Source organism: Nyctereutes procyonoides, unplaced genomic scaffold (genome assembly GCF_905146905.1).
Source record: "Nyctereutes procyonoides isolate TBG_1078 unplaced genomic scaffold, NYPRO_anot_genome, whole genome shotgun sequence".
NCBI lineage: Eukaryota > Metazoa > Chordata > Mammalia > Carnivora > Canidae > Nyctereutes > Nyctereutes procyonoides.
The window spans coordinates 8430149-8442771 of record NW_026575033.1 but is presented as its reverse complement, the minus strand read 5'-3'; the positions used below and the strand labels follow the sequence as shown (position 1 = coordinate 8442771).

Here is a 12623-nt window from a genome sequence, read left to right as displayed (position 1 = left end):
AGCAGGAAATAGTAAGGGCTCATGCTATAGAGGTGAGGGACATAGAACCATGGACCCAGGACGATCTTCCTCTTGGCTCCTGTTCTACTTTCTTTTCCCAGAGTCTGGGGAAGAGGGTGGTAATAAGCCTGGGGAACCTGGACAGACCAGTGGTGGGGATCCAGCCAGACTCTCCCTCAGGCTTGTCTACCCACAGTCTTATTTGGACGTTGCAGATACTGCACAGGTCACACTAGAGTGAGTCAAGGCTCAGGGTGGTGGGGCCCTCTAGGAGGAAGGGAAGAAATGGATATTGGGCTGTTAACTGCATCCCCGGTAAAGCCTGCATGGGCAAGAATAGACTCCAATGGCAGAAAGGAAAAAGGAGAAAGTTCTGTGGTTCTGAGAGTGACACAGAAAATATTAGCCCACACCTCTGTAGTGCTCTGTAAAGGAGCTATTTTAGGTATGTCTGTAGAGTTACTAATCTTTCACAAAATCCCACAAGGTAAATACATTATTATCCTCATTTTAGAGACAAAGAAACTGAAGAACAGAAAGTTCAATACTTCTTCAAGTGTTGGATCATAGTGGCAGAGCCAGGATCAGAACTAACCAGGGTTCGTGCTCTCCACACTGTGTTCTACTGTCCCAAACTGTGTACACACTACAAAATTCAATGTGTTTTCACATGTACATAGGTACATGATATATACGTGTTAATCTTACATATTTTCCTTCATATGCAAAGACAATCCAGTAACGGTGGTACTTCTGGCATTGGATTGACTTCCTTGAAAAGCAAATTTTATCAGCTTCTTTTCGAGAGATGAAGTCTTGGCCACTCTGTCAACCATGACCTTTTGGGCCAGGTAGTCATAAGGGACCTTGACTGGCAAATGTCTACAAACAGAGGTAGGACAAAATCTGTGCTTGCTGATAGATTGTCAAAGGCATTGCTGTCACCCGCCTCTCATAAACCACAGTGGCAAATGTAACTGACTTACTAACGCTAATGTGGTTGTGCTACCTTTGAGTTTTGACTCAGATGGAGGCAAACATGTAGCTAGTGTGGCGTTTAGAAATAAGTTTGCATTTGTTTTCTAAAGGGAAACAGCAGTGATTTCTTTATTTTAAAATTTTAGCCTCTCCTTTTCTTTGACTTTATCTTCCACAATATTTTTTGTTTTGAGTGTACATGAAAGGTATTAGGGTGATAGATTTAATCTATGTGGTCATTCGGTCAGCTAATTCACCGCATGGTGTTTATTGGGTGCCTACCGTGGGCACGGTTCTAGACACCCAGGACGCAGAAGCAAACAAGACACAGGTCTCCAGGCTCATGGAATTAGGGCTGATAAATGATATGCAAAGAAGTAAATATAATAAGCAAGGTGACTTCAGATAGGTGTATATAGATTCAGGAAGAAAGCTACACATAATGGTATTTGGGAGACAACTGAGAACTGGGTAGAATTATTTCTTAGACACCATATCCTGTGTAATGAGCATTTATGAAGTACCTATTGTGTTAAGCATCTGCAATACAGAGAAAGGGCAAAACACACCACCTGACCACCTCTCCAGCAACAGGAGATGAGAAATCAAATTCCATGTGGGTGGACTTGTGACCTGTCTTGGAGCTACCAGAGAAAACTTCCTGGGATACCACTGACATAAAATGTTAATGACACCAGAAGTCTCTCTGGCTTCAATGCCCACAGAGAAATAGGGTCCGTCCCGATTTTGCAGGAACAGTTTGTTGGGAAACATTTCCCATGTAGACTTCTCCACTCCCTGGATTAGCACTTTCAGCCTGTGTTTGCTCATTACACAAGTATTGTGGATCTACTTCTGTCAGAGGCATTCAAAACATGCCAAGCTGATGTTGCATAAAAAAAAGAAAACAGATTGTGCCTTCAGCAAATATAAGCTGGTGAGTAGAGTCAGCATCGCTCACTTTCGAGAGGGGAGCTGACATTCCGCTGCCTCCGGGTGAATGCAAGCAATGGACATTGAGAAGGTCAACTCCATGGACTTTGGAGAATTTGTGGATGTGTTTGGGAACGTCATTGAGAGATGTCCTCTGATTGCGGCTGCTGTTTGGTCCCAGCGTCCATTCTCCAACTTGGAAGATTTAGAGAAGCATTTTTTTGCCTTCATTGATGCCCTTCCCCAGTCAGGTAAGGCTTCAGTATGAGACGCTGAGAGTCTCTCCAAAGGGATTTCAAATATGCTCATCAAAATGCTTTGAAAGATTTTAGCCTAGCCGCTTATCATTGATATACCGACTGGAAATTTTTATTGTAAGGTTTAATTTCCTCAGATGTAATTAATGGGAGTCAGACACTTGCAGGGTGTTAGGCCAAAAGTAGAATTCAAGACATATGTTGGTCTCAGCTCAGGCCTTGATCTCAGAGTCATGAGTTCAAGCTCCTTATTGGGCTCCACACTGGGTATAGAGCCTACTTAAAAAAATAATTTTTTTTAAAGAGACATATGGTGGCTCAGGTAAAGTGACTGTTAAATAGTAAAGCTATGAAGTCAGGAAGAAAGAGAAACAGGCACTCGTCTCCTCAGGCCTCACAGCCGCTCAGAAGCCAAGGATCAGGCTAAGGGCCCACCTTCTCTTAGCCAAGTGTGTTCACTTTGGGAATGTCCCGTATGCAAGAGAGGAGACAACACGGTATCAGAATATCTCAGGAGCCCAAGGGAAAGAGCAAATGGCTGACATTTTTACCAGAAAGGGCCAGTCAGGACTGGACTGCTGAGGAAAGTAAACTTTCAGATCAGCAACTCCCTGAGGGAGTGAAGGGGAAAAGACAAAAATCTGAAGGAATTCCCCTGGAGAAAGGGAAAGAAATTGCTGATTTCCTCTGGGTAGAGAGAGAAAAAGAGACACTTGTGGGTGTGGGGTGATGAGAGGTGGAGTTGGAGGTTTAGGCTAACCCCAAGTGACTCACAGCCTCACAAGGATTCAGACACTGAAGGTTAGAGTCAGAGCTGCTTCCTGGGCTGTCCTGATATCTTCAGAAAAGCCTGAAGGGAGGTGAGGGGCCAGGGCTGCCTTCAGAGAGGGGCTTTCCACAGAGATCTGGTGTGTGCATTGGGTGGGGAAGAAGTGCCACTCTTTTCTCCATTATGAGGCCAACAAACAGACTCTTGCCTATCTGTCCAGAGTTTGACATTTGGAATTGTTTCTGATTGTCAGATGGATGTCTCCCAAATAAGGAATTCATTTTAATTATTTTAGGCAAGAAGGGAGCAGAGTGTTATAAAATCAAAGTGACAGAAATGTCGGGACCGTGTTGGCAGTCGCCTACTTCTGGGGCCTTTCTGAGCTCTGCCACTGGGCTTAGGGATTAGTGGGGCTACACAGCCTTGTGACTGATGACTCCCAGGAATGATCAGCCCCGCTTGATGAGCCCCGCTTGATGAGGGCTCCCCTTGTAGCCCTCAGCCTGCAGAGTGAGCTGGAGAGAGCAAGGAGCCACCAGAGCCTATGTTCAAAATGTCTGCCAGGAAAATGCAGGTCAGATGAAAGCTTTCTAGGCCAAAGGGGAAAGGATTTTTAAAGGGTATGAATGCCTTATGAATGGCATATTTTCTATATCAAGTTTAAAAAAAAAAAAAGGAGAATCCCGTCGTCTGTCTCAATAGCTGAGGGGTGGTGGGGCTGGGAAAGGAAGGTATTGCATGGATAGTTTAAATCTAGTAGTCACTGGTTTATCCAGTTATTCAACATTTATTTAGGGTTCGCTGTGCCAGGAACTTAGATCACAAAATTAAAACTTCCCTATTTCTGTCTTCTTTCCCACCAGTAGGCACTCCAATTTGTTTGAGCAGAGGTTCTAGTGAAGGTTAGTTAAGGTCTAGTTGAAGTTAAATCTAATCAGGGATGCCTGGTGGTTCAGTGGTTGAGCGTCTGCCTTCAGCTCAGGGTGTGATCCTGGGGTCCTGGATTGAGTTCCACATTGGGTTCCCCGCAAGTATCCTGCTTCCCCCTCCGCCTATGTCTCTCCCTCTCTCACATGTTTATTCTCATAATAAATAAATAAATCTTAAAAGAAGGTTAAATCCATCACAACCCTGAGCAAAGTGGGATTTGGGGATTGGCATTCACTACCTCCATCCTGAGGCTTGTGCTTGATCCTTCTCCTAACTCAGTGGGAACTCTGTATTCTGGTCCATGTCAGAACCCCACATCACTCAGTAGATAGGATACTAGGACTTAATAAGAATTGAATGATTCAGAAGATGAGATCATAAAATGATTTTGAAAGATGATGGAGCCTAGTACCTATTCTCCACATGTTTTACCTGGAGTATCTTTAATGGCAGGTTAGTGGGACAAAAAGTTGAGGGGTTGTTTGCTTCTGCACTAGACACTGTTCTGTACAGGAACCTCCCTATGGGTGGAACCTACTTTTCTGTCCACAGTCTCTTAGACAGGCAGCTGGGAGCAAAGCTTCAGTGCTGTATGGGTGGTTACACTATATCTAATCCCTTCAAACTAACACAACAACTATGATGATGAAGATGATGTTACACATGCCACTAATAATAGCAATAGCTGACATGTATTTAACTGTTACTACTGGTGTGTTTCAGGCACTTTTTTTCAGCAATTTACATTTGACAAATCATTTAATCCTTATAATAATCTTATAAAACAAATATACCTATTTTACAGATGAAAAACTGAGGCACAGAAAGATTAAATGACTTGATCAAGAGCACACAGCTTGAAAGTGGCAGAACTGGGATTCAAAACTCTGGTAGTCAACCCAACAGCTTTTGAAACATTTTTAGAGAATCAGAACAGTCTAGAAACAGTTTCTAGGGGTTTCATCTATTCATTCACTAATTTATTCAATTAATGTAGTGCCTGGTGCCCCAGATCCTATGTTTGGTTGTTTATTTATTTTTAAAGATTTTATTTATTTATTCATGAGAAAGAGAGAGAGAGAGGCAGAGACAGGGGCAGAGGGAGAAGCAGGCTCCATGCAGGGAGCCGGATGTGGGACTTGATCCCAGGTCTCCAGGATCAGGCCCTGGGCTGAAGGTGGCGCTAAACCGCTGAGCCACCGGGGCTGCCCTGTTTGGTTGTTTAAATGAGCAAATAAAATGAGATTCACTGAATAGTCTAGTTTTAATCTTTGCATGGTTGGGAACAAACTGGGTGTCATGAAGTCTTTGATTTCTAAAACTAAAAGACACCTTAAAGAAAAGTTCAGGATAGTGACCTACCTGATCAAGGATTTGTTTTATACGTGATCTAAGAAAACCCTCTACCATTAGCAGAAAACAGAATCTTGTTTCTAGAATAAACCAAGGGTGACAATCCAGTTCTGTTGCGCTATGATGACTATTGGTCAGTAGGTGGCAGTCTAGGATTAATATTAAACTCCAGCACTAATCAGCAAAATACCCTTTTGACCCAATCGGTTTCCGACTTCCGGGCAAGGGACACAGCAAAAGTAAAGGGAAGACACACACACACACACAGCCAATAATCAATCAATTCAGTACTGATTTGTATTAAAAATCAAAGAGCAGGGGCACGTGGGTGGCTCAGTGGTTGAGCGTCTGCCTTGGGCTCATGCCATGATCCCAAGGTCCTGGGATGGAGTCCCGCATAGGTCTCCCCGCAGGGAGCCTGCTTCTCCCTCTGCCTATGTCTCTGCCTCTCTCTGTGTGTCTCTCATGAATAAATAAATAAAATATTTTTAAAAATAATAATAAAATAAAAATCAAAGAGAAAAACAAAAACAAAAACAACCCATGCATTTCCTTGTGACATTTCAGAATTGGATAGTGTCATAATTTACTACTTAACTACTTGTTTCAGAACATAGTTGTTGAATAAATTTAAAAAATACTAATAATTCCCCGAACTGGGGACTATAAGGTATTTAGAAGAGGCTATTAAAATGTGTTCAATCAAAAAACACGTAGCACTCCTTCCTAAGAGTAACGTGTTGGTCAAGTGTCCACTATGCCCCAGGAATTGTAGCAGGCATTGAGGATAGAGCAAAGAGCAAGACAAATGCCTACCTTCAATGAGTTTACATTCTAGTCAAAAGAGACAGGATTAACATAAATAAATGGGATAATCTCAGGTCCTAAAAACTATTGGAAGAAAATATGTAATCAAAGAGGTCTTTCTTAGGAAGTGACATTTGCGTTCAAAACCAAAAGATGAGAAGGAAGCAGTCTAAGATCTAGGAGAAAGCCATCTAAGAAAAGGAACCTGAGATTTTTGGCATTTGGGAATTGTACTAGGAAGCCCCGGTACACAGGGCATAGTGAAATATAAAGATATAAGGAAAGAGAGGTCAGGTAGAGGGACTGTGGTAGTGGTAATAGTGAGGGCAGATGCTCATTTGGACTAAGGTTGGAGCAGGAGAGATGGAGAGATGCGACTGGATCCTCAGAATACATGTTAGAGTTAGATTCAACAGATTTTTTAAAAAGATTTATTTATTTCAAAAAAGAGATTTATTTATTTAGTTTTGAGAGAGAGGTGGGGGAGGGGCAAAGAGAGAGGCAAAGAGTCTCAAGCACACTCCTGGATGAGTGTAGAGCCTAACTTCTGGCTGGATCTCATGAGCCTGAGAGTTGGAGGCTTAACAGAGTCTACCGCCTAGGAGTCCCTCAACAGGTTTTTTGGATGGATTTGGGGGGAAGGGAGGTCAAAAACAAAGAAAAATTAAGGGTAACTCCTAAATTTTTAGTCTGAGTAACTAGATGGGTAGTGGTGCTATTTTCTACAATGAGGAAAACTTTAGAATTGAGAGGACAAGATGGGAGTTTGTTAAGTCTGAGGTGCCTAGTAATCACCCAAATGAAAATATTGGTGTCCATATGGACCATAACAAAGGAACTCAGTGGAAAACTGTAGGCTGAACTGGATCTTGGTGTCTGCAAAAAACTGGTGGCATTCCTGCATCAGGGCTCCCTGCTCAGCGGGGAGCCTGCTTCTCTCTCTCTCTCTCTCTCTCTGTTTGCCCCTCCCCCCTCATTCTGTCCTTCTCTCTCTATCAAATAAATAGATAAAATCTTTAAAAACCAGCAACCTCCCCCCCCCAAAAAAAAAAAAACTGATGGCATTTAAAGACATGGGACCCAATGAGAACATCTGGACATCAGTGTAAATAGAGAAGGGAAGAGTTGTAAGTACTGAGTCCCCGGGGTACTTCAGTGTTAGTGATCTGGCAAAGCAAGAAACAGTGGAGAAAGGATGCGAGTGATGGTCATCTTTTAAGAGGGGGAGAGGAAGAACCATGTGACATTCTCTCAAGAGGTTGAAGAAGACGACAGAGCACTGGTCGTTGGGCTTGGGCAAGACATCTGATGTCCATCATCCAGACTTTGATGAGTGCACACAGGTGTGGTAGGTGGGGCTGAAATCTTGATAGAGCAAACCTGAAATAGGAGGTGAGGAAGGAGGCAACACCAAGTAGACAACTCCTTTGAGGAGTTTGCTGTAAGCAGGAGCAGAGTTATAAGGGGAAAGTAGAGGAAAGAGGGAATCAAAGTGGGTGTTAATTTTGCCGACGGGATGAGTGATTCTAAGACATGTTTGTGTGTTGATGAGGATAAAGGAGTGCAGAGAGTAGGGGGAGAAATGGATGCTTGAAACTGTAGTCTTGAGATGAAAAAAGGGGCTGGCTTCAAGAGCACAAGAGAAGAGACAGATGATCCATTGTGCCATGCGAGAGAACACACTAGTTCCTACTGAGCAAAGAAAAGAAGAGGCTGGTGGGCTGTAATAGGGTTCTAAGCCAATCACCCACTCTGCAGTGGCCACTGTTGTCTGTCCTGTTCTCCTGTTGAGATAGTGTCAGCTCTGTGCCAGGAACTCTCCTGGATGCAAAGATTCATGACTTGTCGTCAGAGCAAATAATACGCATCTATGCCTACATCCCTACATGTGTCATACCAATGGCACAGGCAGTAGGATTTTAGGAAAGACTGAAGAATAGACAGCATTGAAGTGGTCCTGTGAACCACAGGTCCCTCCACTGACCTAGCTAGCGCTGTACCCGAGTGGGGCTGGTTCAGTGCCACCCCTGGTAATACTCATGGGGTCAGTGGTGTGGGGTAATAAAGAGGGCGTTTTTGGCCAGCCAGGTGGGATCAGGTTCTATTTTTTCTGAGCCACCATCCTGTAACAGGCTCCCTGCACTTTTCTTTTTATCTGTAGCTGTGTGTGTGTGTGTGTGTGTGTGTGTGTGTGTGTGTTTTCTTCTTTTCTTTGCTCTGCCCTTCTCTGGGCCTCCCTTCTCTCCTCTTCCTTCTCTCCTCCCCACAAACAGAGTAAAATGAGGGCTCAATCCTGGGCAAACATTAACCCCAGGCGGTGTTTTCAAGAGGGGAGATGAACCCAGGGGAGTGAGAAGTGAGGTGCAAAAGCAAGGAGGAACAAGGCAGGTCTGGCACATGTGGGACCAGCCCTGGGCACCATCGCCTTCCTGCTCTGCAGTCAACTAGGGGAGTCTGCTGGGGGCCCTAGGGGGATGGACACCCTCCCACCCCCCCCCAGCGCCACCCACCAATAGCTTACTACTTCCCCCAAGCTCAAGCTGGGCCTCTAGAGAATAAGAAACAAGGGGGGAAGGGAAGCTGAGAGAAGGGGGAGTCTTTGAGAAGACTGGTCTCAGCCCCCCTTGCCTACAGATCGCTTTGAAAACCTGAATATGCAAGGAGAAGGCACCAAGGTGAGCCCTCTGTCCTGACCTGTAGAGTCGCCCAGGACTCGGTTTCCCCATTCCCCAGCCAGCTGTTTGAAGGCCCAGGGCTTGTGAGCATGGGTGCGGAGTAGATCTGGTGTGGTAGGGGCCCCGGGGCCCGCCAGCCTCCAGGGCCAGGGGTTGGAGGGGAGCGCAGGTAGGGAATTCAGCACCTTCATTTTCACCCACCCTGACCAGCCGAAGGAAAAGAATCAATGTTTCCAATGCCCCAGGGACATGCACATGAGAGGGGATCTAAAATAATGTGTTACACAGGTGGAAGAATTGGTGACACGAGTTTCGTTTAACTAAGCACTCCTTAATCCTGGAAGAGCAGCCAGTTCCCCCAAGTTGCCTGTCATTTGAGCTACAAGCTAAGTGACTTTGGGCAGGTCACCTAATCTAACCAAACCTTCACTGAACACTCTCTCTTTTTTTTTTTTTAAAGATTTTACTTATTTACTTATGCATGAGAGACACCTAAAGAAAGAGGCAGAGACACAGGCAGAGGGAGAAGCAGGCTCCCTGTAGGGAGCCTGATGTGGGACTCTACCCCAGGACCCTGGGATCCAGACCTGAGCCGAACCCGCAGGCGCTCAATCACTGAGCCAGCCAGGTGCCCCACTTGAATGCTCTCTTAAATTTATTTTTTTTAAGATTTTATTTATTTATTCATGAGAGACATGGAAGGAGAGAGAGGCAGAGACACAGGCAGAGGGAGAAGCAGCCTCCACTCAGAGAGCCGATATGGGACTCGATCCCTGGCCTCCAGGATGCACCCCCGGCTGAAGGTGGTGCTAAACCGCTGAGCCACGGGGGCTCCCCAACTCTCTTAAATTTAGATGTTCGCCCACCCTACCTCCTTGTTCACCCCCCTCCCCCAGCCACGGTCTATGCATTAGATGGTGCCATCCCCAACATCCTTTAATTGGGTAGAAACTACAAGGTTTGAATGCTGGGAGGTTTATGTTATAACTAAAGCAGATTTTAAATGATGTCCCTTTCCAACAGAGCTCCTGACTCTTCCCAGGGCCACAGTCGGATGCTCCCAGCTGCACCACAGTCCAGTTCCAATGTTTACAACGACTAATAATAATGGCTGTTTATTGGATGTTTGCTGACATTAGGCACTGCGTTTTAGGGAAATGAATTGTCTCTAATCCTCGGAGCTACTCAGCAAGTCAGGTGTCATTACCCTCATTGTACAGATTACCGCAGTCTGCTTACCATATCTGAAATCTTGCCCAGTCTTGAGGATTCGAATTCTCTCTTCAGAGAGCTAAGCAAAATGGTTGGCCAGGGCTCAGGGAAACTCCTTGGGTTAGGATTTAAAATCTCAGGTATCACACCAGGGGGTTCCAATTTTAGGCCTGGGAGATTGAGAGGTTACCTTCCAGGAAAACTCCAAGTTATTCTCTGTGATGTCTTTGGAACCTACTTGTTGGAGCAGGGGAATGAATCTCAGACAGGGTGGGTGGTGAGTGGGTGCTACTTTCCTAAAAGGAGGAAAGCCACTTTCCTTTAAAGGGCTGTGGAATTCCTGCAGTTAATCATCTGGACGGCTCTTCGGATGCTTGATTCCAGAAGCGCAAAACTCACACTTAGGATCACAAAATCCTGGACATTTATTTGGCAAGCCCCGTGGATGTTCTCTCTCCCCCCCCCCCCGCCCCTCCCCGCCCCTCTCCTACGGAACAGAACGAAACCCATTCCGTGGCTTTTGCAGGAAGTCTTCAGGCCCTCGCGTCCGGCCCTCTCCGACATCAAAGCCCCCTTGAGAGCAAAGGACTTTGAAAAGATACGAAACGCTCGGTCTCCTTATCGCGTCCCTGCTCCCTCCCGAGCAAGTCGTAAATTCCGAGGCCCAGCGGCCTCTCCCCTCCGCTCTTCTTGCCCCAAGGTCTCAAAGGACAAACTTGTCACTTCCCGCCCCGCCCCTGGGTCCAGGCCGAGGCCGCTGAAGCTGGGCCGGAGGGGCGATGGCAGTGGGCACCCCTGCACCTCCAGGGTACCCCTCGTCGCCCCCTGGAGCCGCCCGCCGGGCGGGGCGGGAGGGCACGCGGCCCTGCGCCCTCCCCGGGCGCGCTGACGAGTCCCGCCGCCGTCTGTGCTTCCCCGCAGGCCGAGAGGGCATCCTGCGCTGCCACCCGGACCTGGCGGGCCGCGAGCTGCAGCAGGGCACGCTCAGCGCCGAGTCTCGGCGGGAGCAGAGCGGCGCGGGCCTGACCAGCCTGGACGCGGACGAGCGGCTCCGGCTGGCGGAGCTCAACGCGCAGTACCGCGCGCGCTTCGGCTTCCCCTTCGTGCTCGCCGCGCGGCGGAGCGACCGGGCGGCCGTGCCCCGCGAGCTGGCGCGCAGGCTGCGCTGTCCGCCCGCGCAGGAGCTGCGCACCGCCCTGGCCGAGGTGAAGAAGATCGGCCACCTGCGACTCGCCGACCTCCTGGGCGCCCACCCTGCCGGACTGTAGCGGCCGCGCGGGCGCGGCACCCGGCGCCGGTCGGGACGCGCTGGGACGCGAGGGGCGCAGGCCCGGAACGGCGTCCCCACGCGCACAGAGGGAGGGGAGGACCGGGGCCATCGTGCCCTTTTGTCCATCCACCCACGTGCACACGCTTTGCCAAAATATACAGGTTCGTGTTTGCCCCCGGTTTATCCAGCTTCAATTCTTCACTCCTTTTGCAGCCCGTTGACGCCACCAGCCTTTGTGGATTCCAAAGCCCGCATCCAGCTCGCCTCTCTGGCTCCGCATCCTCTCCTGCTAAGCCCCGGCTGCAAAGCAAAAAAAAAAAAAAAAAAAAAAAAAGCCAGAAAAAAGAATCTTTTTTTTTTTTCTTTTCAGAAAAGGAATCTTTTTATGCCACTGCGGTTTGTCTGTTTTTTCTTCTCCCACCTCATTTGCTGTGTCCGACCTTTACATGTGAGCAGACGTAGTTTTCTCATTCTGGGGCGCCTACGGGAGCCGGAGCCGGAGCGAGAAAAGCAAAGTACTGGTTTGGATCCTCCCCAGGCGGGGAAGCCGCGGGTGGGGGTCGCTGGGCGGGAGGGAGCCTCGAGATGGGCCAACTTTGGGGAGGCGGCCGTGGGGGCAGGCGGAGTAGCTGCCTTAGTCGCCCTTGAGAGAGGGTAGGGAATGGGGGTGTCTCCAAGGTGGACGAGCCTGAAAGTCGGGAGCCGGCGGCCTCTGGGACCCTCCCACAGGTCGCCCCTCACCTTGGGACTCTCCCAGAGACCGGGCCTTTAGAGTTGGATTGACAGAACTCCAGGCTGTACTCCCCGGGGGGGGGGGGGGGGGGAATTAGATCATTAAAAAGTTAAAAATGGAATAAATAATAATTTAATAATACTCACTGAGTACTGCTGGGTATCCTGGCCTCCCCAGGTGAAGATGAGAACCACCTTCCACCTCGCTGATAAAGCAGGTAATAGGGGGAAATGGCGCACATTGAAATCCTTCTGGCCTAAGGCCATTCTGGGGTTCCAGAGCTGTCTGCACTGAGGGCCAGAATGCCCACTCATGCAGAAGGAGTTCATCACACACACTCTCTGTCATCCCCCCACGCTGGAAGGTCTATCGTTCAGGTCCTAAAGGATCCTACTTAAGTTTCTGGTGGCAGAGGAGAAACAAGCCACACTCATCCTCCTAGATACAAACAGGAAGAGGTGAAGGCAGAATCTGGCCATTTTGAAGATTGGAATCTCTATTAGTGACCAACCCAGGTCCAGAGTAGCAGCAGCAACAAGCAGCAAGAAAACCTTGTTTTCCTAAAAAGCATGCCTTGGGTTGGAGGCTGGATTCACACTCTGGCCACACCAGGTATTTCAATCAAGGAATCTCCATCCCATTCCCACCTCACAGGCATTCTGTGCTAGTGGTAAGGGAGAAGGCCAGGAGCGGGTGATGGGGCCAG

At 47.8% G+C, this 12623-nt stretch overlaps 1 protein-coding gene across 2 annotated transcripts; it reads left to right on the top strand.

Moving 5' to 3' along the window:
• Positions 1–1910: 1910 nt before the first annotated feature.
• URAD (ureidoimidazoline (2-oxo-4-hydroxy-4-carboxy-5-) decarboxylase) lies at positions 1911–11971 on the top strand. 2 transcript variants are annotated; one of them, XR_008663386.1, is made up of 3 exons: positions 1911–2162; positions 10836–11345; positions 11555–11971. XR_008663386.1 is itself a non-coding variant. In XM_055317386.1 (2 exons), exons 1-2 carry the CDS (start codon positions 1979–1981, stop codon positions 11180–11182), a joined length of 531 nt encoding a protein of 176 aa, XP_055173361.1. In that variant the 5' UTR covers positions 1911–1978; the 3' UTR covers positions 11183–11535. The 2 variants fall into 2 exon arrangements, 1 of the variants encoding a protein (XP_055173361.1); XM_055317386.1 differs by lacking the exon at positions 11555–11971 and having other exon boundaries at positions 10836–11535.
• Positions 11972–12623: the final 652 nt, after the last annotated feature.